This window comes from Octopus sinensis, linkage group LG3, assembly GCF_006345805.1.
Source record: "Octopus sinensis linkage group LG3, ASM634580v1, whole genome shotgun sequence".
Taxonomy (NCBI): Eukaryota; Metazoa; Mollusca; class Cephalopoda; order Octopoda; family Octopodidae; genus Octopus; species Octopus sinensis.
The window spans coordinates 62880720-62901540 of record NC_042999.1 but is presented as its reverse complement, the minus strand read 5'-3'; the positions used below and the strand labels follow the sequence as shown (position 1 = coordinate 62901540).

Here is a 20821-nt window from a genome sequence, read left to right as displayed (position 1 = left end):
GAACTCAGAATGTAACGGCAGACGAAATACTGCTATGTATTTCGCCCGGTGTGCTAACGTTTCTGCCAGCTCGCCGCCTTATGTAGTTGAAATAACAACAACAATGATAGTCATCAACATTTAGCGTCTGCTTTCCATGCTGGTATGGGTTTGACTGGAACTGGTAAACTGGAGAGCTGCACCAAATTTCAGTCTGATTTGGCATGGTTTCTATGGCTGGATGCCCTTCCTAACGCCATTAATGATGATAATGATATTTATTATTATTAGAATTGTTTGTGTTGGAGCAAAATGCTTAGCATTTCTTTTGGCTCTTAATTTTCTAAGTTCAAATTCCACGAAGGTCATCTTTACCTTTTTATCCTTTCAGGATGGATAAAAAAAAGTACCTTTCAAGTGCTAGGGCTGATGGAATTCACTTCCCCTCCCCTCAACACTGCTAGCTTTATTCTAAAATTAGAAAATACTATTATGGCAATGAGCTGGTAGAATCAGCACCAAACAATACATTTAGCTGCAGTTCTTACAGTTTTTTAAAAAATTTTCTGTGTTCAAATAAACCTTTCATGCTTTTGGAACCAATAAGTGCCAGTTGAACACTGGTACTTAACCATCCCCTCAAAAACTGTTGACTTGTGTTAAAATTTGAAGCCATTATTATTATATTATTATTATTATTATTATTATTATTATTATTATTATTATTATAGATGTCGCACAGTATACAATATAATGGGTTTGTTGATGGAAGATATTGTACCTACTGGGGGTTTGTACTGTTTGTCAAGTCTCAACAAGGACCTCAAACAGACCGTTTTTTCATGCAATGTGCATGCAGTTCCAAGTAATGCCGACTTTTACAATAATTCTAGATTGTAGGGTATTTCTAAAGTTTTTGTTTTTTCAGATTAGGTGTTATTGAACCCAATGCTTCGATGATAATAGGGATAGCTTTATGTTTGACTCTCGTAGCTGCCACATCTTAGCAATCTCAATTTTCAGGTCTCCGTATTTATCAACCTTTTCTCTTTCATGATGGTATGTTGATCTCCTGGCACTGCCACGTCAATTATTAGGCACTCTTGTTTGTCCCTCCTAAAGGTTACTATATCCGGCCTGTGGTGCTCTAACACCTTGTTTGTCTGGAAATCAAAGTCCCAGAGGATTTTTGCTTTCCCCTTTTTGTCCATTACCTTTTCTGGTGTATGTTTGTACCAAGCACCCGTAACCTCATTATTATTATTATTATTATTATTATTATTATTATTTAGTAGTCTTATTTTTATCACATGCTTTCTCTGTACTACCGAGTGCAGCTCTGTTTGCCTTGGGTATGTGCTGTGGTTTGTTGTGGTGCTCTTATTTTCACTGTATTGAAAGTGTTTTATGTAGGATGTGTGTAGTGGTGCTATTTTCTCTATGTTATATATACTTGTAAGTCCTGGTGTTTTTGTTATGTATTTGTCTGAATGTTTTTTTTTATCATACCTAATGCACCTACTATTTTCTGTTTACTGTTTCTGTTTTTAGGCTTCACATTCAAGTTACCTCTATTTGCAGATCTTTGTATTTTGAAAGTTTTTTTATTACTTTTAGAGAAATGTCACCTGTTGGTATTCATACAGTGATTAGAATGCATTTTTTCTTGGTGATCTCTGACAACTAAATCCGGCCTTATTGGCCTTAATTTCTCTGTCTGCATATCTCAGAATATGGTTGCTTTCTCATTTTCTGTGACCTTTTGTCAGGTGTGCCTATACCATCTTTTTTCTGTTATTATTCCATAGTGTTGGCATAGCTTCCAGTGTCTATAGGTCCCAACTCTGTCATGTTTGTGAATATATTCTTTCTTCATCAGGACGGGGCAGCCAAAGGCAATAATATTTATTGTTTCTTCTCCATCACCACATATTCTGCAGTTACTTGTATTTCTTGTCATTACATGTTTTTGGTGATTTGCTTTGATCTTGTGCTGCACTTAAAAATCCTTCAGCTTTTGCTTTGAGTCCTGAGCTTCTCAGCCATTGTTAGGGTTTTGCTTTGTCTATTTCTTTTCTGCTTAGCTTAACCCAATATTTGCCATGTAGGGGCTTTTCTTGCCATCATTTTATCATGATACATTACTGTTCCAGTTTTAGTTTGGATTTCAGTTGTTTTACAGCTTTAGTTGTTTCTTCTTTTTCTTCATAGTTGTTTGGTACTATGACTGCTTTTTTGTTTTTGTCAGCTTCCTTAAAGACAGACAACAGTTTTTTTTTGTTTTGTTCATATTTTGTGGCTATTTGTATTAGTTTTCCTTGCTTCTAAAGTAGGTATTTCTGTAGTCCTATGGTGGTTATTTTGTAATAGCTTTCTAGCTGTATAAGGCCTCTATCACCTTTGATATGTTGTATATATGACCTTTATATACAACCTTTATTATTATTATTATTATTATTATTATTATTGTAATTATTATTATTTACTAGGCTCCTCCATCTGGTTCAGTGTGGACAAATATGCTCATGGAAATTGACTTAAGAAACATCACTGTAGAATTATTATTTGACTGGCAAAACACATCCCAAGATTCTTTGGCAAGATTTGATTTCATTCATTCTAATCTTCTGGTGAAAACACGCTCCAATGGAACCAAAGATGTTGATCTGGTTTCTCATGAAATACGAGCAGTTGACACTAGATATAAAGGTACTGTTTTTTTTCTTTCCTTTCACACTTTTTCATTTCTTTAATTTCATATGCATTTTTGTACCCAGTATATTACCAAATAGATGAGTTAAAAAATAAAATTTTTATTATTTTAATAAATTATTTTAATCATTCATTTCAAAATACAGATCTTCCACCTGGGAAAGCTCCAAATGTGTTTAGTAACATCTTGCAACCATCAAAACAAGTAGATACCTGTAGCAAGTTGCAAATGGAGCTATATTTTCAATTCACCAATCAAGTGAAGCTGTTTACTGTCTTGTTGAATAACATGCGGCTGATGTGCATCTTTGACTGGTTGCTAGCCGTCAATAACTTTCTCACCACTGATATTGAGGACCCATTTTTAGGTAAGTATTAGACTTTGATCAAAAGGCAATGTTTAGTTTACTGTACAATGTTCATCTGTGTGAATTTTGTAAGGGAGTTAGTAGAAATTCCACACTCAGCACTGTGCTGAGATACAAATTTCTGTGTTTTTTGGCTTCCAAAGCATTTTAATTTTTATAACAGTGTTGCTGGTTCCTACCCATTTCATTTCTTGAAAAATGTAATTTTTTCTCTCCGAGCATAATTGAAATCAACATTGGACTGTTGCTGCTATTTGTGACTGAACCCTACCACATTATACCTAGGTGGATTCAGCCAGCTTGACAACAAACAAGACACAACATAATACAGGACTAGGGCCAGAATATGAACTGCTAACCTCTTGCTTAATTGTGCTCCTTGGTCCATGTTTTCAGAAGCTGTATTATTTGTGTAGCTCTTGCTCAACCTTGCTGAAGTAGATCTAGGACACATAGATAGCAACCCATGAAACAAAAACTTTACTGAAGACTGACCCACACAAGCTAATATGCAGTGGTCTATCATGTAGGGTGCAGTGAGGTAGTTTTGACATGCTGTGTTTCTTCCAGACTACTTGTATGTCTAGAAGTTTTAGTGGTGGTCTAATGCAGACATGAACAAGGGGAACTTGGGCACAGCATGACAGCTATTATTCTTCTGTAAGTTTTTCTGATAATTAACAACCCTTGTATCTGGCAGCTTGTGAGGTAATTAATGTTGCAAATATCTTTGTGTGTGTGTGTGTATGTGTGTGTGTGTGTGTGTGTGTGTGAATATATATATATATATATATATATGACGCCATGATAGATCGTTAGCCACTACACGCATTTTTTTTCTCTCCTTGTTTTTTCTGTGTCCCTTTTTGTAGAAGAGCGTAGGCTCGAAACGTAAAAGGCTTTTTGTATTCCTGAGCGTTATACTAATACATCTGTTTGTTTTGTACACCACCTGTCTTCGTCTTTTGTTTTTTTCGTAAACTCTCCCTATATATATATATATATATATAACAAATGAAAGACAGAAGATGGAACATACAAGAATTTATTATTAATCACAATAATTGTTCCGACACATTTCTGAGTTCAAATTCTACTGATGTCATCTTTGCCTTTCATCCTTTCCGGATCAATAACATAAAATACAAGTCAAGTACTTGGTTGCATATTATTAACTTATTTCCTCTCCCCAAAAGTGCTGGTTTTGAACTCTGCAATGGAACTGGCATCGCATTTAGAGGGAATGTTGTGGTCTTGGTCTCTTATATACCACAGAATTCAGGTAAACAGCCTTATGAGAGTCCTAGGGCTCAGGGAAAAGTAAATTATTTTTTTAGCTTGTTAGTATTGATTGGACAGGGCAGTGTTATCAGAATGATTTTGTAGTTGCATTCTTGTACTTTGTTGATGTACCTAGGTGTGGTTTAATATGTAGCAAGAATTGTTTAGGCTAAAAGTTACTGTGGAAATAGTTTATAATTATCACTTGGATATCTAAATATTAAACTGATGGCTTTTTTTTTTGTTTTTTAAATCAGATATGGATAAAAAGCCAGAGGTCAAATTTGAAACTGTGAAGATCAGAAACCCCTCTGAAAGTTCCACACCTATTTTGAGGCCACGCAGTCCTCTCAACAGATCTCAAGGAATAGTGACTAGACGATGTCATGTTGTTGAACAAGTAAGTATGCATGTGTGTGTGTGTATGTGTGTGTGTGTGTGTATTTTTTATTGTATTAATTTCCCCTTTCGCATGATTGGATAGAATTTGTCACCAACTTTCACTTGTTTCCAAGCAAGGTAATATTTCCCCTTGGCCAGACATATTTTCACAGAATACTGAAAATGGATGACACTGCTTGTGTGACACTCATTTACAACTATCACACAATGTTAAGAGAAGGACACACACACACACACACACACACACACACAGATGTATAAATATATGCATCATGCAATAACAGCCAACATTTGGCAGTTAAAAATATAGAGAGGGATAGGAAAGAGAGAAGAAAGAATAGCACAAAAAGAGGGAACAGGTGGAAAGAAGAAACATTGAACTCTACAAAAAGAAGGGGTAATTATAGAGTCAGTGTGATGAAATAGTTATAAAGTAAACAAATGAGAGACAAAGAGATTGATATTGGTGTTTTTGTGAGTGTAGAAAAAAGCATCAGGAAATGAAGAGAAGAGGTGGGGGCAGATTTTTAATAGAAAGTAGGAAAATGTAAGAAATACATATAGTGGGAGGAAGAAAAATAATGGTGTGAGTGAGAATCCTGAAGGGAAGTGAGTGGAGGTAAGAAGAGTAAGAATGACTGAAAGATGACAAAATTAAACTCTACAAGAAAATGGAGCAAGGCTTGAAGCAGAAATAAAACCCATCAAAAAGCTAGTATGTATTTAGTATTAATTATTGTTTAAATATGTAATATGTAGAATGCTTATTATTATTAACATATGATTGTAATTTGGGATAAATGAGTATATATAATACTTTTTAGTTTTGTTGGATTAATGAGCATGTATAGCAGTTCTTGTTTTCTCTTAACACTGACACTATCTCTCTCTCTCTCTCTCTCTCCTCCCCCTTTTTCATGTAATTACACCTTCTATATCTGTTGATTTTGACTCAACTCATAGTATGTCTGTTTATGTTGATTTAACTAGCTCTGCTTAAATATTCAGTATCACTTACTTGCCCTTCTCCTGTTCACCGTACCTGTTGATTCACTTTTCCAGACTGAGGTGCCATTTGAGCTGAAAGTCAATGTCAGAAATACGCAGTTTGTGGTTGTTGCTGACATGTCTACATGGGACACGGAAGCAGCTATTCTGAAGGTAAATATCAATATTAGTATTAGATGTTACTTTCAAGACAAAAGTTTTAATTTATTAACAGGAAAAGGTCTGTGCTTTTAATATGCCTGTGTGATTCAATATAAATCTGATTTTTATAGTTTGATATCCTATTGTGAAGTCTTTTATATTGGATGTGCCATCTTAGTTCCTCAGTTTATATTATGTTTATGATCAATTAAATTTGTAACGATAAAAATTTGTTGTTATAATTGCATGTTGTAGAATGTGAAAGATGAACAATGCATGAAGTTTTAAGGAAATATTTATTTACCGTTATGTTACAATACCTTTTCTCGACGGGCAGGTTATGATAAATCAAAAAGCATGCGAAGTAAAGTTTGTGTTTATGTCCTCTTCGTTGTTTAGTAGTAATTACAGAGAGAGATAGAATGATGACGTAACAGAACAGAATTTTGAGCTAGTGAGAGTTGTAGGGTGTGGGACGTTGTCTCACAGTTGCTGACAGTAAACTTCATTTCTCCCTCTGACCAAGGTTCTAGTTGGTCAGTCAGACTTCGTTGTCACTGAAGTGAGTAACTCGTTGAGTCGTCACAGACTGATTTTTGCTTGGAGTGTTCTTGCTTTTATAACTATCCAGAAGGATAGATATATCATTGAGAACAACAGATTTAGTTGGTAGTCTTGTTATCTCTATTCTAGCTTTTGATGAAGTAGAAGAGGTTAAAAGGGTCAAGTGGTGAAGACATTATTTCGGCCTAGCTAAAGGCATCTGGAAAATTCAAAACTGCTGTCAAAGAAAAACCATTGTTCCACCATGGAAAAAGTTCTGTTGCAGTGTTAATTTAAATTTGGCTATGGTGGATCGAATCCACTTCATGCTTGCAAGATCCACTACAAATTCAAATTTATAGTGACCATTCTTAGGTGACCCTAGAAAAGGCACATTACTCTGCTTATTCCTATATACCTGGAAGGCTTGTTTACAATGGTCAGAGATTTGGAGAGCATCAAACTGAAGATAGGAACTCTAGTATGTAAATGTTCAAACATTCTTGCCTATACTCACAGTGTGTACATGTGCTATATTTTGGTAATTATATTATTAAATCCTTAACTTGATTTCACCGAAATATCTATTGGGGATTATTAACCATGTAAATTATCCATATAAATTAGGTGGTGAGCTGGTAGCAACATTTCTTCCAATTCATTATGTTCTAAGTTCAAATTCTGCTGAGGTCAGATTTACCATTTCATCCCTTTGGGGTCAATAAAATTAAGTACCAATCGTGTACTGAGGTTGATGTCCCTAAAATCAAAGCCATTATTATCCATATGGATTCTGCTGCAGAATTGGGGTATAAATTTAATGGTATTTATACTTACTAAAATATACATATTTTAGGATCTACACATTTCTCTGTAAATGTTTGAACACTTCAATCCTCTCTGTGTGTGTGTGTGCTATTATTATTATTATTATTATTATTATTATTATTTTTTTTTTTAAGATGCCATTGATTTGTTAGTTTTCTTTAATGATAGATGGAAAAATTACTTTCTGGGCTGCTAATTTAATTTTTTCTGCTTTTCAATAAATCCCATTTTTAATGATTTGATATCTTTTCTTCAGGTGCCAAAACTGGCATTGAATTTACAAACCATTTTTACACACAATTCCCATATGTTATGGATAATTATTAGAGAACAATTGCAGCATGGAAGTAGTTTATAAGCCATTTAAGAAACACACAAAAACCATTGGATTCACTTCATCAGTTAAATTTAATTTGTCAAAATATTTTCGGCGCTTTGAGACCGCAACCTCTTCACTGACAAAACTTTGTGCTGCATTGTGGTCTCAAAGCGCCGAAAATATTTTGACAAATTAAATTTAAATGTTGAAGTGAATCTAACGATTTTTGTGTGTTTCTTAAATGGCTTATAAACACCTTCCACGCTGCAATTGTTTTCGTTCCAGCACACGATCTCAGATCAAGTCACTCGCTATGCAAGTACATCTCCATAATTATTTGAGATATATTGATTTAAGAGAGGATCTTTATGGACAGTTATTTCAGAGGGAGGATCTAGGTGGATATTGACATATATTTGTACTATTTGTCAGTGACATAGTGAATAAAAAGAAAGAATTGGAACCACCCTGTATGAAGTAAAGGTTTGTAAGTGCAATCACAGCTTCAGTACATATTGCTATACATGGTATCAGATAGTGAACATAGATTATGCATTTCATTATGTTGTGTTTTATTAACCCTTTTGTTACTGTATTTATTTTGAGATTCTCTGTGTTTCTTTCAATTACTTTAAATATAACAAAGAATTTAGTAAAATAACTTAGTTATCATTCAGCTAGTGTTAGAAACATAGATTGTGACTAAGGTTTGGTGGAAAATTTTAATTCCAAACTTATGAAAACAAGACATTTGTACTACAGAGCCAGAGCTGGTTTCAGCCGGGTTGGTAACAAAAGGGTTAAACAAGAACAAAAACGGGAAAGAAATGTTAAGTCAACTGTCCAGTGAGATTCTCTATCATGTTTCTATCTCTGAAAATATACGTATAAAAGTTTTCTTTATTGCTTGTTTGTTTGTCTTTATCTACAGTGCACTGCTGTGCTACGGTATCGTCCGAAAGCACAAGACTTACCACTGTCATGCAGTTTGCAGAGCCTAGAAGTATTTTCCTGTTTTCTAATGGAAGAAGAGGAAACTGCCCTTTCAATTATTGATCCAACCAGCATTACCATAGAAATTAATGCCAACCCATTGCCAGATCGCTCAACTTCACGTGTTACTGGCTTGCTAGATGCTCAAGCTGTGGAAAATCCTCTAGTTCTTGAAGTAAGTTGATTATAATTATTGTTACTGTTGGACATTACAGTTATTTGACAGAATTTGTAGAGTGTCTGATGAAATGATTTTTGTATTCTAACATGTTTTGAATTTAAGTCTTGCTTCAGTCAACTTTGCCTTTCATCCTTCTTGGGGCTTAATAAAATGACAATTAAGGTATGATATAATCAACTACTCCCAGACCTATAGTCAAATATGTATTTTCCAAAAACATTTCATATTTTTGCAGTGTTTTTGATACTACATTATCAAATATTCCCTTTTTTAAGGTTGTAAAATGTGATTCAAAGATGTTTGACTGTTATTTTCAGCAGGTTGTATGACTTTGTAAAAAACCCTTCTTTTGCTCAAAAATGCAGGGTATTATTTTGTCATCTAGTTTAATGCTGCCATTTATAATAATAATGAAATTATTAAGTATAATGCTCAGGTGCACTACAACTCATCAAAGGTGCATGTACAGTACATAGAATTATGTACAAATGTCAGGAAAGTGAACAGTGTATGAGCCATGATATACATGTGTGCATGTGCATGGAGGGAGAGGATATCAGGTGTAGTGTTGGTGAATTTCAGGAAGCATGGAGGTTTTAAAGGATGTAATGTCTCAGCAGCTAACAAGTGATGCAGGTAGTTTGTTCCATGCTTCACCAACTCAGTGTGAAAAATTGTTTCTGAAAGTCATGGGAGCTGTGCTGTTTTCTGACTTTGTAGGCATGCCCACATGTGTCAGACACATGAAGCTCAAGGTGGTTGTTGGCACGATGGTTAATAATTTAACCTTAAGACATCATTAACAGAGTCTAAACCGATTGGGTCTCTGGTCTAAAGATAACATCTTTTCCTACCATCAGTCTTGGAGGTTCTTGAAAGGGCCATAGAGACAGTCTTTCCTTTTCTAAGTCATAAAATATGCTTATACATAGCATGAAAATTCATGCTGAAATTCTGTTTATATTTGTTTCTTGTGCTGCATTTATCTGATTTTCTTCTATGGTCATGTTTGTTTCTTTTATCATACAGATGACACTCAATCTTTTAAACATTCGTTTGTCTTACAATGACTTAAAGATGTTTATTGCCATCACTGACTCTTTACCTGAACAAGCTACAAAGGCTAGAACTGCCCAGAACATCCATTTTAAAAGCACAGGTCTGTTGATGCACATTACTCTAATTCCTAATCACTGTTTTAATCTAAGTAACCCAAATGTCATTTATTTTCCTTTTATTTTTTTCAGCTCCAGCTGTACAGGAAGTTGAAATGTTACCTCTTGGGGAGAGCTCAGTTGATGCACTGCCTGGCCTAAATTGCTCTTCTGCCAGGAGCAGTTTTAGTGAACATAGTTATCAAACTCAATATTCATCATCTCGAAGAGCTTCCAATATTGAACAAAATTCTTGGTTTTTAACGGGTATTGAGGTAAAAAAGAATTAACAATTTATACACGTTTATTTCAGAATTTATCAAAAGCACTAAAAAAAAAATTCTAGTCTTAGTTTTTCTCAAGAAACTGTTTTAGATCTCTTGGAATGTCCATTTTTCCATACTAGCATGGACAGAAATTTATTCTGGAGCTGGCATATATAATGGCATATATAATGTATGTGTTTACAGTTTTCATCTACCAAATTCATTTACTAGGCTTTGATCGACTTGGAGCAGTGTTACCCAAGGTGTCACACAGTGGGACTGAACTGAAAATCATGTGATTGCAAAGCAAGCTTTTTAACTGTACAGTTATCTCCGTGCCTATATAGTTTATAATTGGAAATCAAAATTTGTAATGCTATCATTGTTAGATGTAGCTAAGTTATTTTCTACCTTAACCCTTACATTACTGTAATTTATTTTGAAATTACTTCAATTACTTCAAATATAACAAAGAATTTAGTAAAATAACTTAGTTATCATTAAGCTAGTGTTAGGAACATAAAAATTGTGACTAAAGTTTGGTGGAAGATTTTAATTCAAAACTTATGAAAACAAGACATTTGTACTTAGAACCAGAGCCGTTTCAGCTGGGTTGGTAACAAAAGGGTTAATATTTCAAATGAATTCCCCTCTGCTTTCCATTGTGCTAATTGAAACATAAAACTGAAGGCACCAATGACAATGTAAAAGGAAAACCAGAGAACACTGGATTTCACTGAATTCGGATACGGTACATTTAAGGTATTTAAAAATTACAAAATGTACTATACTGTTCTTCATTATCAGTCTGCTGGAATTTTCTGCTAGAACTCTCGTTGTTTAAGCTCAGGTCAACTGTAATCAAGCAGACTGATGATCAAAAGTGTTCCTGCCGTGATATCTCAACATTCTGTATATTCAAGTCAATGTCCATTGTGTCCTTCCTTATTTTCAAGATTGTCTTGTATGAATTGAGGGAGATTTGGTTGCTCCTTGTAGCAGAATGAGAGCCTCTACAGAGGATTCCTCATTGTTTAGCAGTATAAAACCCCTGTAATAACAAACTAGATAGTTTCCTTTATATATCCCATCATTTTATGCAATCTGCTGTTCTACATGCCATGCCTTTTAACAGATATGAGGTTTTGGGGATGGATTTATAAATCAAAAAGACAGTGTCTTTAAAATATTTAGTGACCTCTCTCTCTCTCTCTCTCTCTCTCTCTCTCTCTCTCTCTCTCTCTCTCTATCTATCTATCTATCTATCTATCTATCTATCTATCTATCTATCTATCTATCTAACATTGGAAATTTGTAACTTTGTTTTCTTGATTTTGATGCTAATTTTTTTTATTCCATTCTAGATAAAAGCCTCGTCAATTTGTATTTGTCTCATTGATGATTGTAAAGATGCTGATGTACCACTTGCAGAAATTTCATTCAACTGTAAGTTATCCAGCTTCTTGTCAAATATCTTAAAATGTCATTTTAACTTTTTCTTTTGTTTCCTTTTTTTTATAAATTTTTATTTCTTACCACTGATCATCTAACTAATATTTGGTTTTGCAATATTTCAGATTTAGAACTTCACCAACAGCTCCTCCCCAAGAAAGTGGGTCGAGGTATGTTCAAATTACTTGGAGACTATTACAACCGCAAACTGTCTGGTTGGGAACCATTTATTGAAGTTTGGAAGTAAGTTAAAAAAACAAAAAGGGAAAGTTCTCTTTAAAATTTTTTCAACTTGTTCAATCAAGCAAAGTTTACAGAGTGTAAGAGTACTAATAAGTTTTTATCTGAACATAGCAAGAACAATGAAATCAGAAGTAACATTTAGGTAAATAACCTAGTTTAAAGTCCTAAGTACCAGTAGGGCACTAGGGTCGACATAACTGACTTAACTACTCTTGGGTAAGAGTATAAAAATGGCATTCCTCTGTCAAGCCAGTATGGCAGAATAGGCTCATCAAACCAGTATGATCTCAAGCTCAAATTCATGGCCTCCACATCAAACCATGGTTGGTGGAGAGAACATGCTGAGGCCTTCATCCTGCAGTGGACTGAACATAGACAATCTAATCCAATCCATGTCCTAAGTAATAACTAGAAATCAAATTGGGAGAATATGTTCCTTTATCATACTTTCACATCCCTTACTACTACACCCCATTCAACTGAGGGGCCTTGTGAGTACTTGGTGACCTCACTGGTGGCAAGAAAAAAGCACCCAGTACACTCTAAAGTGGTTGGCATTTGAAAGAGCAAGCTTCAGAAATTATTCCAAAGCCGACATTGGGCTTGGTACCGTCTTGTGCCCACCAGTTCCTGTTGAGCTGTCCAACCTATGCCAGCATGGAAAAAGGAACATTGGATGCTGAAGACGGTGATGATGACTAATGCATTGGCTGAAATACATGGCAGTATTTATTCCAGAATCTTCCATTCTGAGTTCAAATCTGACCCAGTTCAGATCTTTCCAGGGTCAGTAAAAAACATTCTCAGTCATGAGTAGCAAATTGGTAGAATCATTAGTATGTCAGATGTGATGCCTTGCAGAGTTGATTCCAGCTCTTTGTGTTCTGATGTCCAGTGTTGCTGTGTCCTATGTGAATAGTAGATTTAAGCTCTCGCCCATTTTGACATTACAGTCTGGTCCTTGGGTGCTTTTAGTGGAGTCTTTTCTATTGTGAGCATTCATGCTAAGACTATGGTTTGAGGATACCATCCTCTTTCCTTCTCTTTTACAGGTCTTGGAAGCCTTGTAAAGAATCATAGAAACTATTCTTCCTCCCAACTCAGCCATCTGCTGGTTGCCCTCCCTGTGTCCAGGTTTCAGCTTGCCAAGACTAGCCAGTTCTTTCTGTGTTGTGTTGCATGCATACATTCGGTCAACCTTTTGATTTCAGTCCATTCTTTGATGTCATCAGTACACAATAAAAAAAAATAAAAAAACATCAACTGGTTTTACTTACACTACATAAGTCCCTGATAAAGGCATATGTATCACAACTTCTTTTTCTTTTCCACTCCCTATAAATAAATTTACTAATTTCCCTACTTAGAAATCTGTTCCTGTTTCCTTTTATGATCTTAAACTGTTATAGCTATATTTTAGTGTTCTTATTGTATTGAAGAGTAGAAATAATATTGAATCCATAAATGTAATGAATTTATTGATCTGTATGAATTCAATACCGTATTTTCTGACATGCATGTTGACATAGTTTATAGCATAGACATTCAACCATCGTTACTATCTTTCCAAATTCTGCAGCATTTCACTTGAAATTGTTTGTCCATCAAAGTCATCTGGGTGTGTAAGTTGATCTACATCTTTTGGTTGTAAATTTTGGTCTGAAAAATTCGACTTGTATTCCAGAAAATACATTAATAATATTGAATTTATACATGTAATAATGAATCACTTGATGTTTACTTTTTCAGTTAGTACTGCAATTTTTTTTTCTTTTTGCTAAGGTGCAATATCAACTGGGAGTACATAGAAGAAGCTGAGAGAAAATTAGAATTAAAGATAGACTGTAAGTTAAACTATTTATATAAATATAGTTGTTTGTTATTTACGGTGAATCATTCCTTTCTATTGTGCAGTGTAGGAACTAAACTCATTGTAAACTCCTCCTGCAATGTTTGTTATGTTTATGATTAGGGTTGTTATCAGCAAAAACTTGCAGACCCTCCTCTCTTAAGTGCCAGCCCTTTAGCCATATTCTCAATTGAAGTGGATTTGATAGTATTTCTGTATTATCAGCTTGCTCTTGTTCTAACAGTATCAGCTCCTCATTTGATAAACTTGGTCTGTGACACACTAGCATCTCAGCCACATCATCCCCTATGACTTCTTCAAATCCTATATCATTTGCAGGTGTCACAAAATCTTTCTGAATTTGATGCAGACTTTCTGCTTGCAGAAAACTTGTGAAGTCATGGATACAGTTTGACTATATATTTTTCAAAGTGCTTTTTAAAGATAAGGCTTTTACTTCATACTACTACCTATTTATGTTATTCATAGCCTGCATTGTGTTGAAATTCTTTCTGAAATCTCTAACTGTAGGATTATCCTCCCTGTCAGTTGCTTTCATAAGTTGTTTGAAAGTTTTCAGGTAATGTGCTTAGAAGTATCACACCTTGATCCATTAACTGGATATATTCTACTTGCTGACTGACATTATAGGAAATATCATTTACATTCACTGGGTAGTTTTGTGTATTGACTTCTTTTTAATTACCATCATGCTTAGTGGCATATTATGTTGAGTTTGCTCTTTGATCCATAAGCTGAAGAGCCATTTCATTTTAAACATCACATTCATCAACTTACATCAATGAAAAAATAGTCCAAGCAGTTAACTAACTTCTTCAGTGCTTAATTTTCTGTCTATTGGTATGTATTCCCATTGTAGATGTTGCAAGCTTTACTGTTTTACATTTTGATTTTTTATTCCTTCCATCTCAAGTCTTTTTAAAACCTCAAATTTAAAATTCAGTATAATCCTCTTACAGTTCTTTTCCACACCACTGTATTCAGTTCCACTTGATGTCTTCCTTCCTGACATCTTGAATTGTAGGTGAAACCAACAGCAATCAACAATTATCCACAACAGATATGTAGTAAAGAAAAAACAGCACCAGGAAAGAACTGTTGTATGAAGGCAGAAAATTATTGCCTTCTTTTCCTATAGAAATGAGAAGATGAAAGGGTGAAGGAGTGAGATAGGAGGAAGTACCGTACAATTAAAGTTGATTAAAGGGTTACCAGGTTCATGGGCACCTCATCTCTTGCACTGCTGTAAAATGACACATTCTATTCACACATGCACACACAGTTGTGTTGACATCCAACATATGTAGCTACAGACATTGCTATCATGCTTATACTTTTACTGTTGTTGCCAATTGACTATCAAAAGGTGGTGATCTTGGTTGTATCAGTTTTGCTGATGGTCATGGTGAGGAGTTTTGTTTGTGGTTGTGTTGTTGCTATTTCGTGTTGAGTCACTCTCCATTTACCTAAGTTCAATGATATTTCATTCAACTTTCAAAATACAGTAGGGTACAACATTATCTCCTATGATTGTTCTTTATTTTAGATATAGCTGCTTATTTTGTTCTTACTTGTTCAGCCATGATCAGCCTACTTTTTTAGTAATATCTAGAACTACATTATCTAATGTATTTTTCTCTATTTAAGACAGCAGGATGTGATTTGAGGGAGATCTGGTTACTATGTTTAGAAGGTCAAGCAGCCATATAAGGTCTTTCTAGTACTTCTTTCATCAATTTTATCTTATACATATGTATCAGATTATCTTAAAATTTTCTTTGCTACAGCCATGGATTGCCTTAACATTAATTTGACCAGTGCCTTCATTGACCAGTACACTAAGACACGACTCAAGTGGACAGAAGATTATTACAAAAATACTGAAGAAAACAGGTATATATCTGTCTTAGTGTCAGTATTGGCACCATCATTATACTTTTCTTTGATATTTTTCTCAGTTAGATCTGATGAACCAGATATATAGTAGATGACTTCTACATTAAGGGGATATCTTACAATTAATCCAGTGGGACACCACTAAAGAAACACAAAGTTAATGATTTCTTAATACAAATAATGATGATAATAATTTGTATCCAACAATTCCTTTTCATGTCTGTGTATAAAATTTATGATAAATAATAATAATAAAAATTGTTTCGATATTTGGCACAAGGCTAGTAATTTTGAGGGGTGGTGTTAGTCAATTATATCAACCCCCAGTAAATGATTGATACTTTATTTTATCAATCTCAAAAGAATGAAAAGTAAGGTTGACCTTGGCAGTATTTGAACTTGGAACATAAACAAGTGGAAGAAATGCTACTAAGCACTTTGTCCAGCACATCGATTATTCTGTACATGCTGCCTTCATACATACTATATATATATATACATATATATATATATATATATACATATATACATACATACATATATATATATGTATATACATATATATATATATATATCTATATATATATATATGTATGTATATATATATATATATATATATGTATATATATAGTATATATATATGTATATATATATTATAATAAGTGTAGGTCGTATACAAGTGGGTATATATTTATAAAAAAGAAGTTTGAAAACGCCACTATATACGATAAATTTTAATTTTCTTAGAAATTTTACATGTTTCGGTTCTTCTTGATAAAACGAACCTCATCAAAAATATTTTAAAAGTTAAGTGTAATAAAAAATGTTCATAATTGTTTCTTACTGGTCTCAACAGAATCCACATGGTGGTTTTTTGTGGAGTAAGCATAATAGCTGTCTTATGTGTTCGAATAAAACTAAGGTATATATATATATATATATATATATATATATATATATATATATATATACAATATGTTACATTACTCGGTAGTCAAGATAAAACTCTGAGTTTCAGATGCCGAAGTGGAAATCCACAACACCATCTCTTCGGTTATCTGGCTATTTGAAAACGTTATGAAAAAATACCGTTAAAAATGAAGGGAATTTACTCTGTTATAACTCTGCTTTGCCTGCGTACTTATACATCGCTCGCATTTTTCGTCATAAAAATTGTATAAAAAAATACATAAAAATATATAAAAATATATAAAATCTTCTTGGGACATAACACAGAAAGCATGTTCTATCTGTTTTCTTTAGGGGACCAAAAACGTAACAGAAATTTAGTCACATGTGGGCATGATCCGAAAAGCTCTGTCCTTGTATTTAGACATGTGGTAGGGTCTAAGCTGCTTTTCCAGATAAGCCATCTCTCCATGTCGCATAAACCGCACCTTCCGCTGCCGTTAGTATAGGGCTTACATCTGGCCAAAATCTTCCATTGTATGTTATAATCGACACCTTTATCTCTTAAAGACCAAATATGATTGGATAATTGTGTCGCTTTTCTTTTGTTCCAGTGCCTAAAGCTCAAAGTGTGGTTATTGAACCTGGCCTTGAAATACCCTCTGTCAGGCCCACGTATTTCTTCGTCGAAACGGTGTTTTAGTGGTTATAGAGTTTACGGTAGCTTCATATATGATGGTCTTGGACATGCAAGCTCCATTTAGCGGGCACAATTCTTTATCCTGCATGAACAGCTGTTTTCCTTCTTGTGTTTTTGTATTTATGATTGATTATGTTTTAAAATGGTAGTGAACTAAAACTAATTTTTAAATTGTGTCTATTGAAGAGTTCCTATAAGCATGGTTAACTGGAAAATGTCTATCAGTGCTAGGAAATATTTACCTATATTGAAGGCCACCATAAAAGTAAAATGTTGCTATCGATCTATTTTATGATTGATTATGTTTTTAAAATTGGTAGTTGAACTAAAACTAATTTTTAAATTTTAATGTCTATCTATCAGTGCTAGGAAAATTTACCTATATTGAAGGCCACCTCGGGTGGCCTTCAATATAGGTAAATATTTCCTAGCACTGATAGATAGACATTTCCAGTTAACCATGCTTATAGGAAACTCTTCAATAGACACAATTTAAAATTAGTTTTAGTTCAACTACCAATTTTAAAAACATAATCAATCATAACATAAAAAAAAACAAGAAGAAAACAGCTGTTCATGCAGGAATAAAGAATTGTGCCGCTAAATGGAGCTTGCATGTCCAAGACCATCATATATGAAGCTACCGTAAACTCTATAACCACTAAAGACACCGTTTCGACGAAGAAATACGTGGGCCTGACAGAGGGTAATTTCAAGGCCAGGTTCAATAACCACACTTTGAGCTTTAGGCACTGGAACAAAAGAAAAGCGACACAATTATCCAATCATATTTGGTCTTTAAGAGATAAAGGTGTCGATTATAACATACAATGGAAGATTTTGGCCAGATGTAAGCCCTATACTAATGGCAGCGGAAGGTGCGGTTTATGCGACATGGAGAGATGGCTTATCTGGAAAAGCAGCTTAGACCCTACCACATGTCTAAATACAAGGACAGAGCTTTTCGGATCATGCCCACATGTGACTAAATTTCTGTTACGTTTTTGGTCCCCTAAAGAAAACGGATAGAACATGCTTTCTGTGTATGTCCCAAGAAGATTTTATATATTTTTATATATTTTTATGTATTTTTTTATACAATTTTTATGACGAAAAATGCGAGCGATGTATAAGTACGCAGGCAAAGCAGAGTTATAACAGAGTAATTTCCCTTCATTTATAACGGTATTTTTTCATAACGTTTTCAAATAGCCAGATAACCGAAGAGATGGTGTTGTGGATTTCCACTTCGGCATCTGAAACTCAGTTTTATCTTGACTACCGAGTAATTTAACATATTGTATAGATAAATTTCCTCTATTTACATAATATTGAGGTCTCTTTCTTTCTTTTGTTATCTTACCGTTTTATCAATATATATATATATATATATATATATATATATATATATCAGGCACATGGCATCAGTAATTACTCAGGCAAGGCAGTTGGTGGCACTTATGTAGTAAAACACAGCCACATGACTGAGTTGAAGGTAAATTTACATCTGCCTTTACAGCACATAAAGAAAACGTTGTAGGAATGTATGCAGCATGTGTGCTACAGCAGTACTATGTGTAAATTAAATACTGAGATTGAAAGGCAGGGGCAAATTATGCCTACCTAATCAACAACAAAAACATATATTTTGCATTTTAAGCATTGTAATCAGAGTAAACTTCATAATTTTATTGAATTAGGTGCATATTTTGCCATAAAAGTAAAATGTTGCTATCGATCTATTTTATTTAAGGTAAGCACTGCCTACTTTGCCTACCTAGGCAGCACGTCCCTGATATATATATTGAAAGAGAGAGAGAGAGAATGTGCATATAGGTGTATATTAAGAGCACACACATTATGGAATTCTCACCCACATGCTGATTGAATGTGTAAATAGTTTAGGTGATCAAACATCTAGAATATTCATTGTCAAGACACACACACATACATACATACATACATCTTCTTTCCCAATGATTGAATTTCAATGGAATGCATTTGGTCGCATTTCAGAAACACCAGCAAGGATTCATCAACAAAGTTATCTCAAACAGTCGCCAAGAAATTTGGTCTACAAAAACGTATCCCATTTGTGCCTTTTGTCATACGAAATCACACAGGATTGCCATTCCATTTTTTGACTGTAACCACCACCCCTGCCTGGTGAGTTGACTGTATACCAATACCTATATGTTGTACTTAAATGTCTTTTGCCAAATTCAAACCTGTTGCAATAGAAAATTTCGTTCCACATGCCACATTTATTCCTATAATTGTAAAATAATAAATAAATGCACCCTTTTAAAGCCTAGCCAGGCTCATGGGCCCAGTTTCCCGGTTTCTATGGCGTATGTGTTCCCCAGCTGGATGGGACACCAGTCCACTGCAGCGTTGCTCATTTTTGCCAGCTGAGTGGACTGGAGCAACGTGAAAGGAAGAACACAATGCGTTGCCTGGTCCAGGAATCGAAACCACAATCTCATGATCATGATGCTGACACCCTCACCATTAAGCCATACATTTCCACTCATATAATTGTACTTGATATATATTTGACCATGTTTATTTAGAGCTGTAAATAAATGTAATTCATATTTTTCAATCAAATTAATCAAACAATACGTTTGCATTTGTTGAAGGAATGTTTTTATGAATTCTATTTTGCAAAAAAAAGGGTTTGTTAACTGTTTTTGTTCTCATTCACAATAGGATTAAGATCAGATCCAGTAAAGTCATGCATAAAATGAAACATATTCATTAAAGTTGCTTTGGCATATTACAAACAACAAAAGGCAGCCACTACCTGGTTGGTCAATTTATCATAAATTGTAGCTGAACCTTCCTCAACTCACATTCTGTATTAGCAAGAATAATCTTGTATCATCATTTAACATTCATTTTCCATGCTGGCATAGGCTGGGCAGCTTGATAAGCCAGAGAGCTACTCCAGGCTCCGATTGTCTGTTTTGAAAAGGTTTCTGCAGCTGGATGCCCTTCCTAATGCCAACTGCATGCTTTTAACATGACACCAGCACAAATGCTTTTTATGTACGTTTGTAATTGAATATCAGAAAATCACACATTTATGCTAAAAATGCTTTACTGAAGTCAAGGGCAGCACCAATGTTCCATTTTTATTTTGTATTTTATGAAGGTAAAAGGCTAATTCCCTGTAGAATTACTGGTTCTACTGTTGATGCAAGCAGGTTATAAATTCAGAATCCTGAAGCAGAAATTTGGATTGATTAATTCTCAGTGGGCTCATAATTTCTGCAACATATTCTACTCATATTTATGAGATGATGCTGTGATTGCACAAACATCCTCAACCAAATCCAAAAGAACATCATATGAATGATTGACAACATACTTCAGCTGTCAACGTGCTTCAACCACTCACTTGTATACATGCTGTTTTTTTCTCTTTGTCTCTTCTATTACTGCTACAATGATTTATCCTTTTCTGAAGTACCTAATCATATACCCTCTCCACCAAGGCCTGTCTTTTCTCATCTTGTCACCTGTTCTTTATCTCTTCTTCTGTGGTCCACAGTAAAAACTTTATTTAATTTT

The 20821-nt window shown here is 34.3% G+C and overlaps 1 protein-coding gene across 10 annotated transcripts in view; it reads left to right on the top strand.

Moving 5' to 3' along the window:
* Positions 1 to 20821, top strand: part of LOC115209656 (vacuolar protein sorting-associated protein 13D) — a 213619-nt gene that overhangs the window by 115477 nt on the left and 77321 nt on the right. For all 10 annotated transcript variants that reach the window (XM_036501028.1, XM_036501029.1, XM_036501026.1 and 7 more), the window contains exons 38-49: positions 2469 to 2688; positions 2838 to 3059; positions 4598 to 4740; positions 5805 to 5903; positions 8513 to 8749; positions 9785 to 9914; positions 10003 to 10184; positions 11540 to 11621; positions 11753 to 11870; positions 13653 to 13714; positions 15528 to 15633; positions 19262 to 19411. In XM_036501028.1, coding sequence (XP_036356921.1) covers positions 2469 to 2688; positions 2838 to 3059; positions 4598 to 4740; positions 5805 to 5903; positions 8513 to 8749; positions 9785 to 9914; positions 10003 to 10184; positions 11540 to 11621; positions 11753 to 11870; positions 13653 to 13714; positions 15528 to 15633; positions 19262 to 19411 — 1751 coding nt within the window. The remainder of the gene's footprint in view (positions 1 to 2468; positions 2689 to 2837; positions 3060 to 4597; positions 4741 to 5804; positions 5904 to 8512; positions 8750 to 9784; positions 9915 to 10002; positions 10185 to 11539; positions 11622 to 11752; positions 11871 to 13652; positions 13715 to 15527; positions 15634 to 19261; positions 19412 to 20821) is intronic.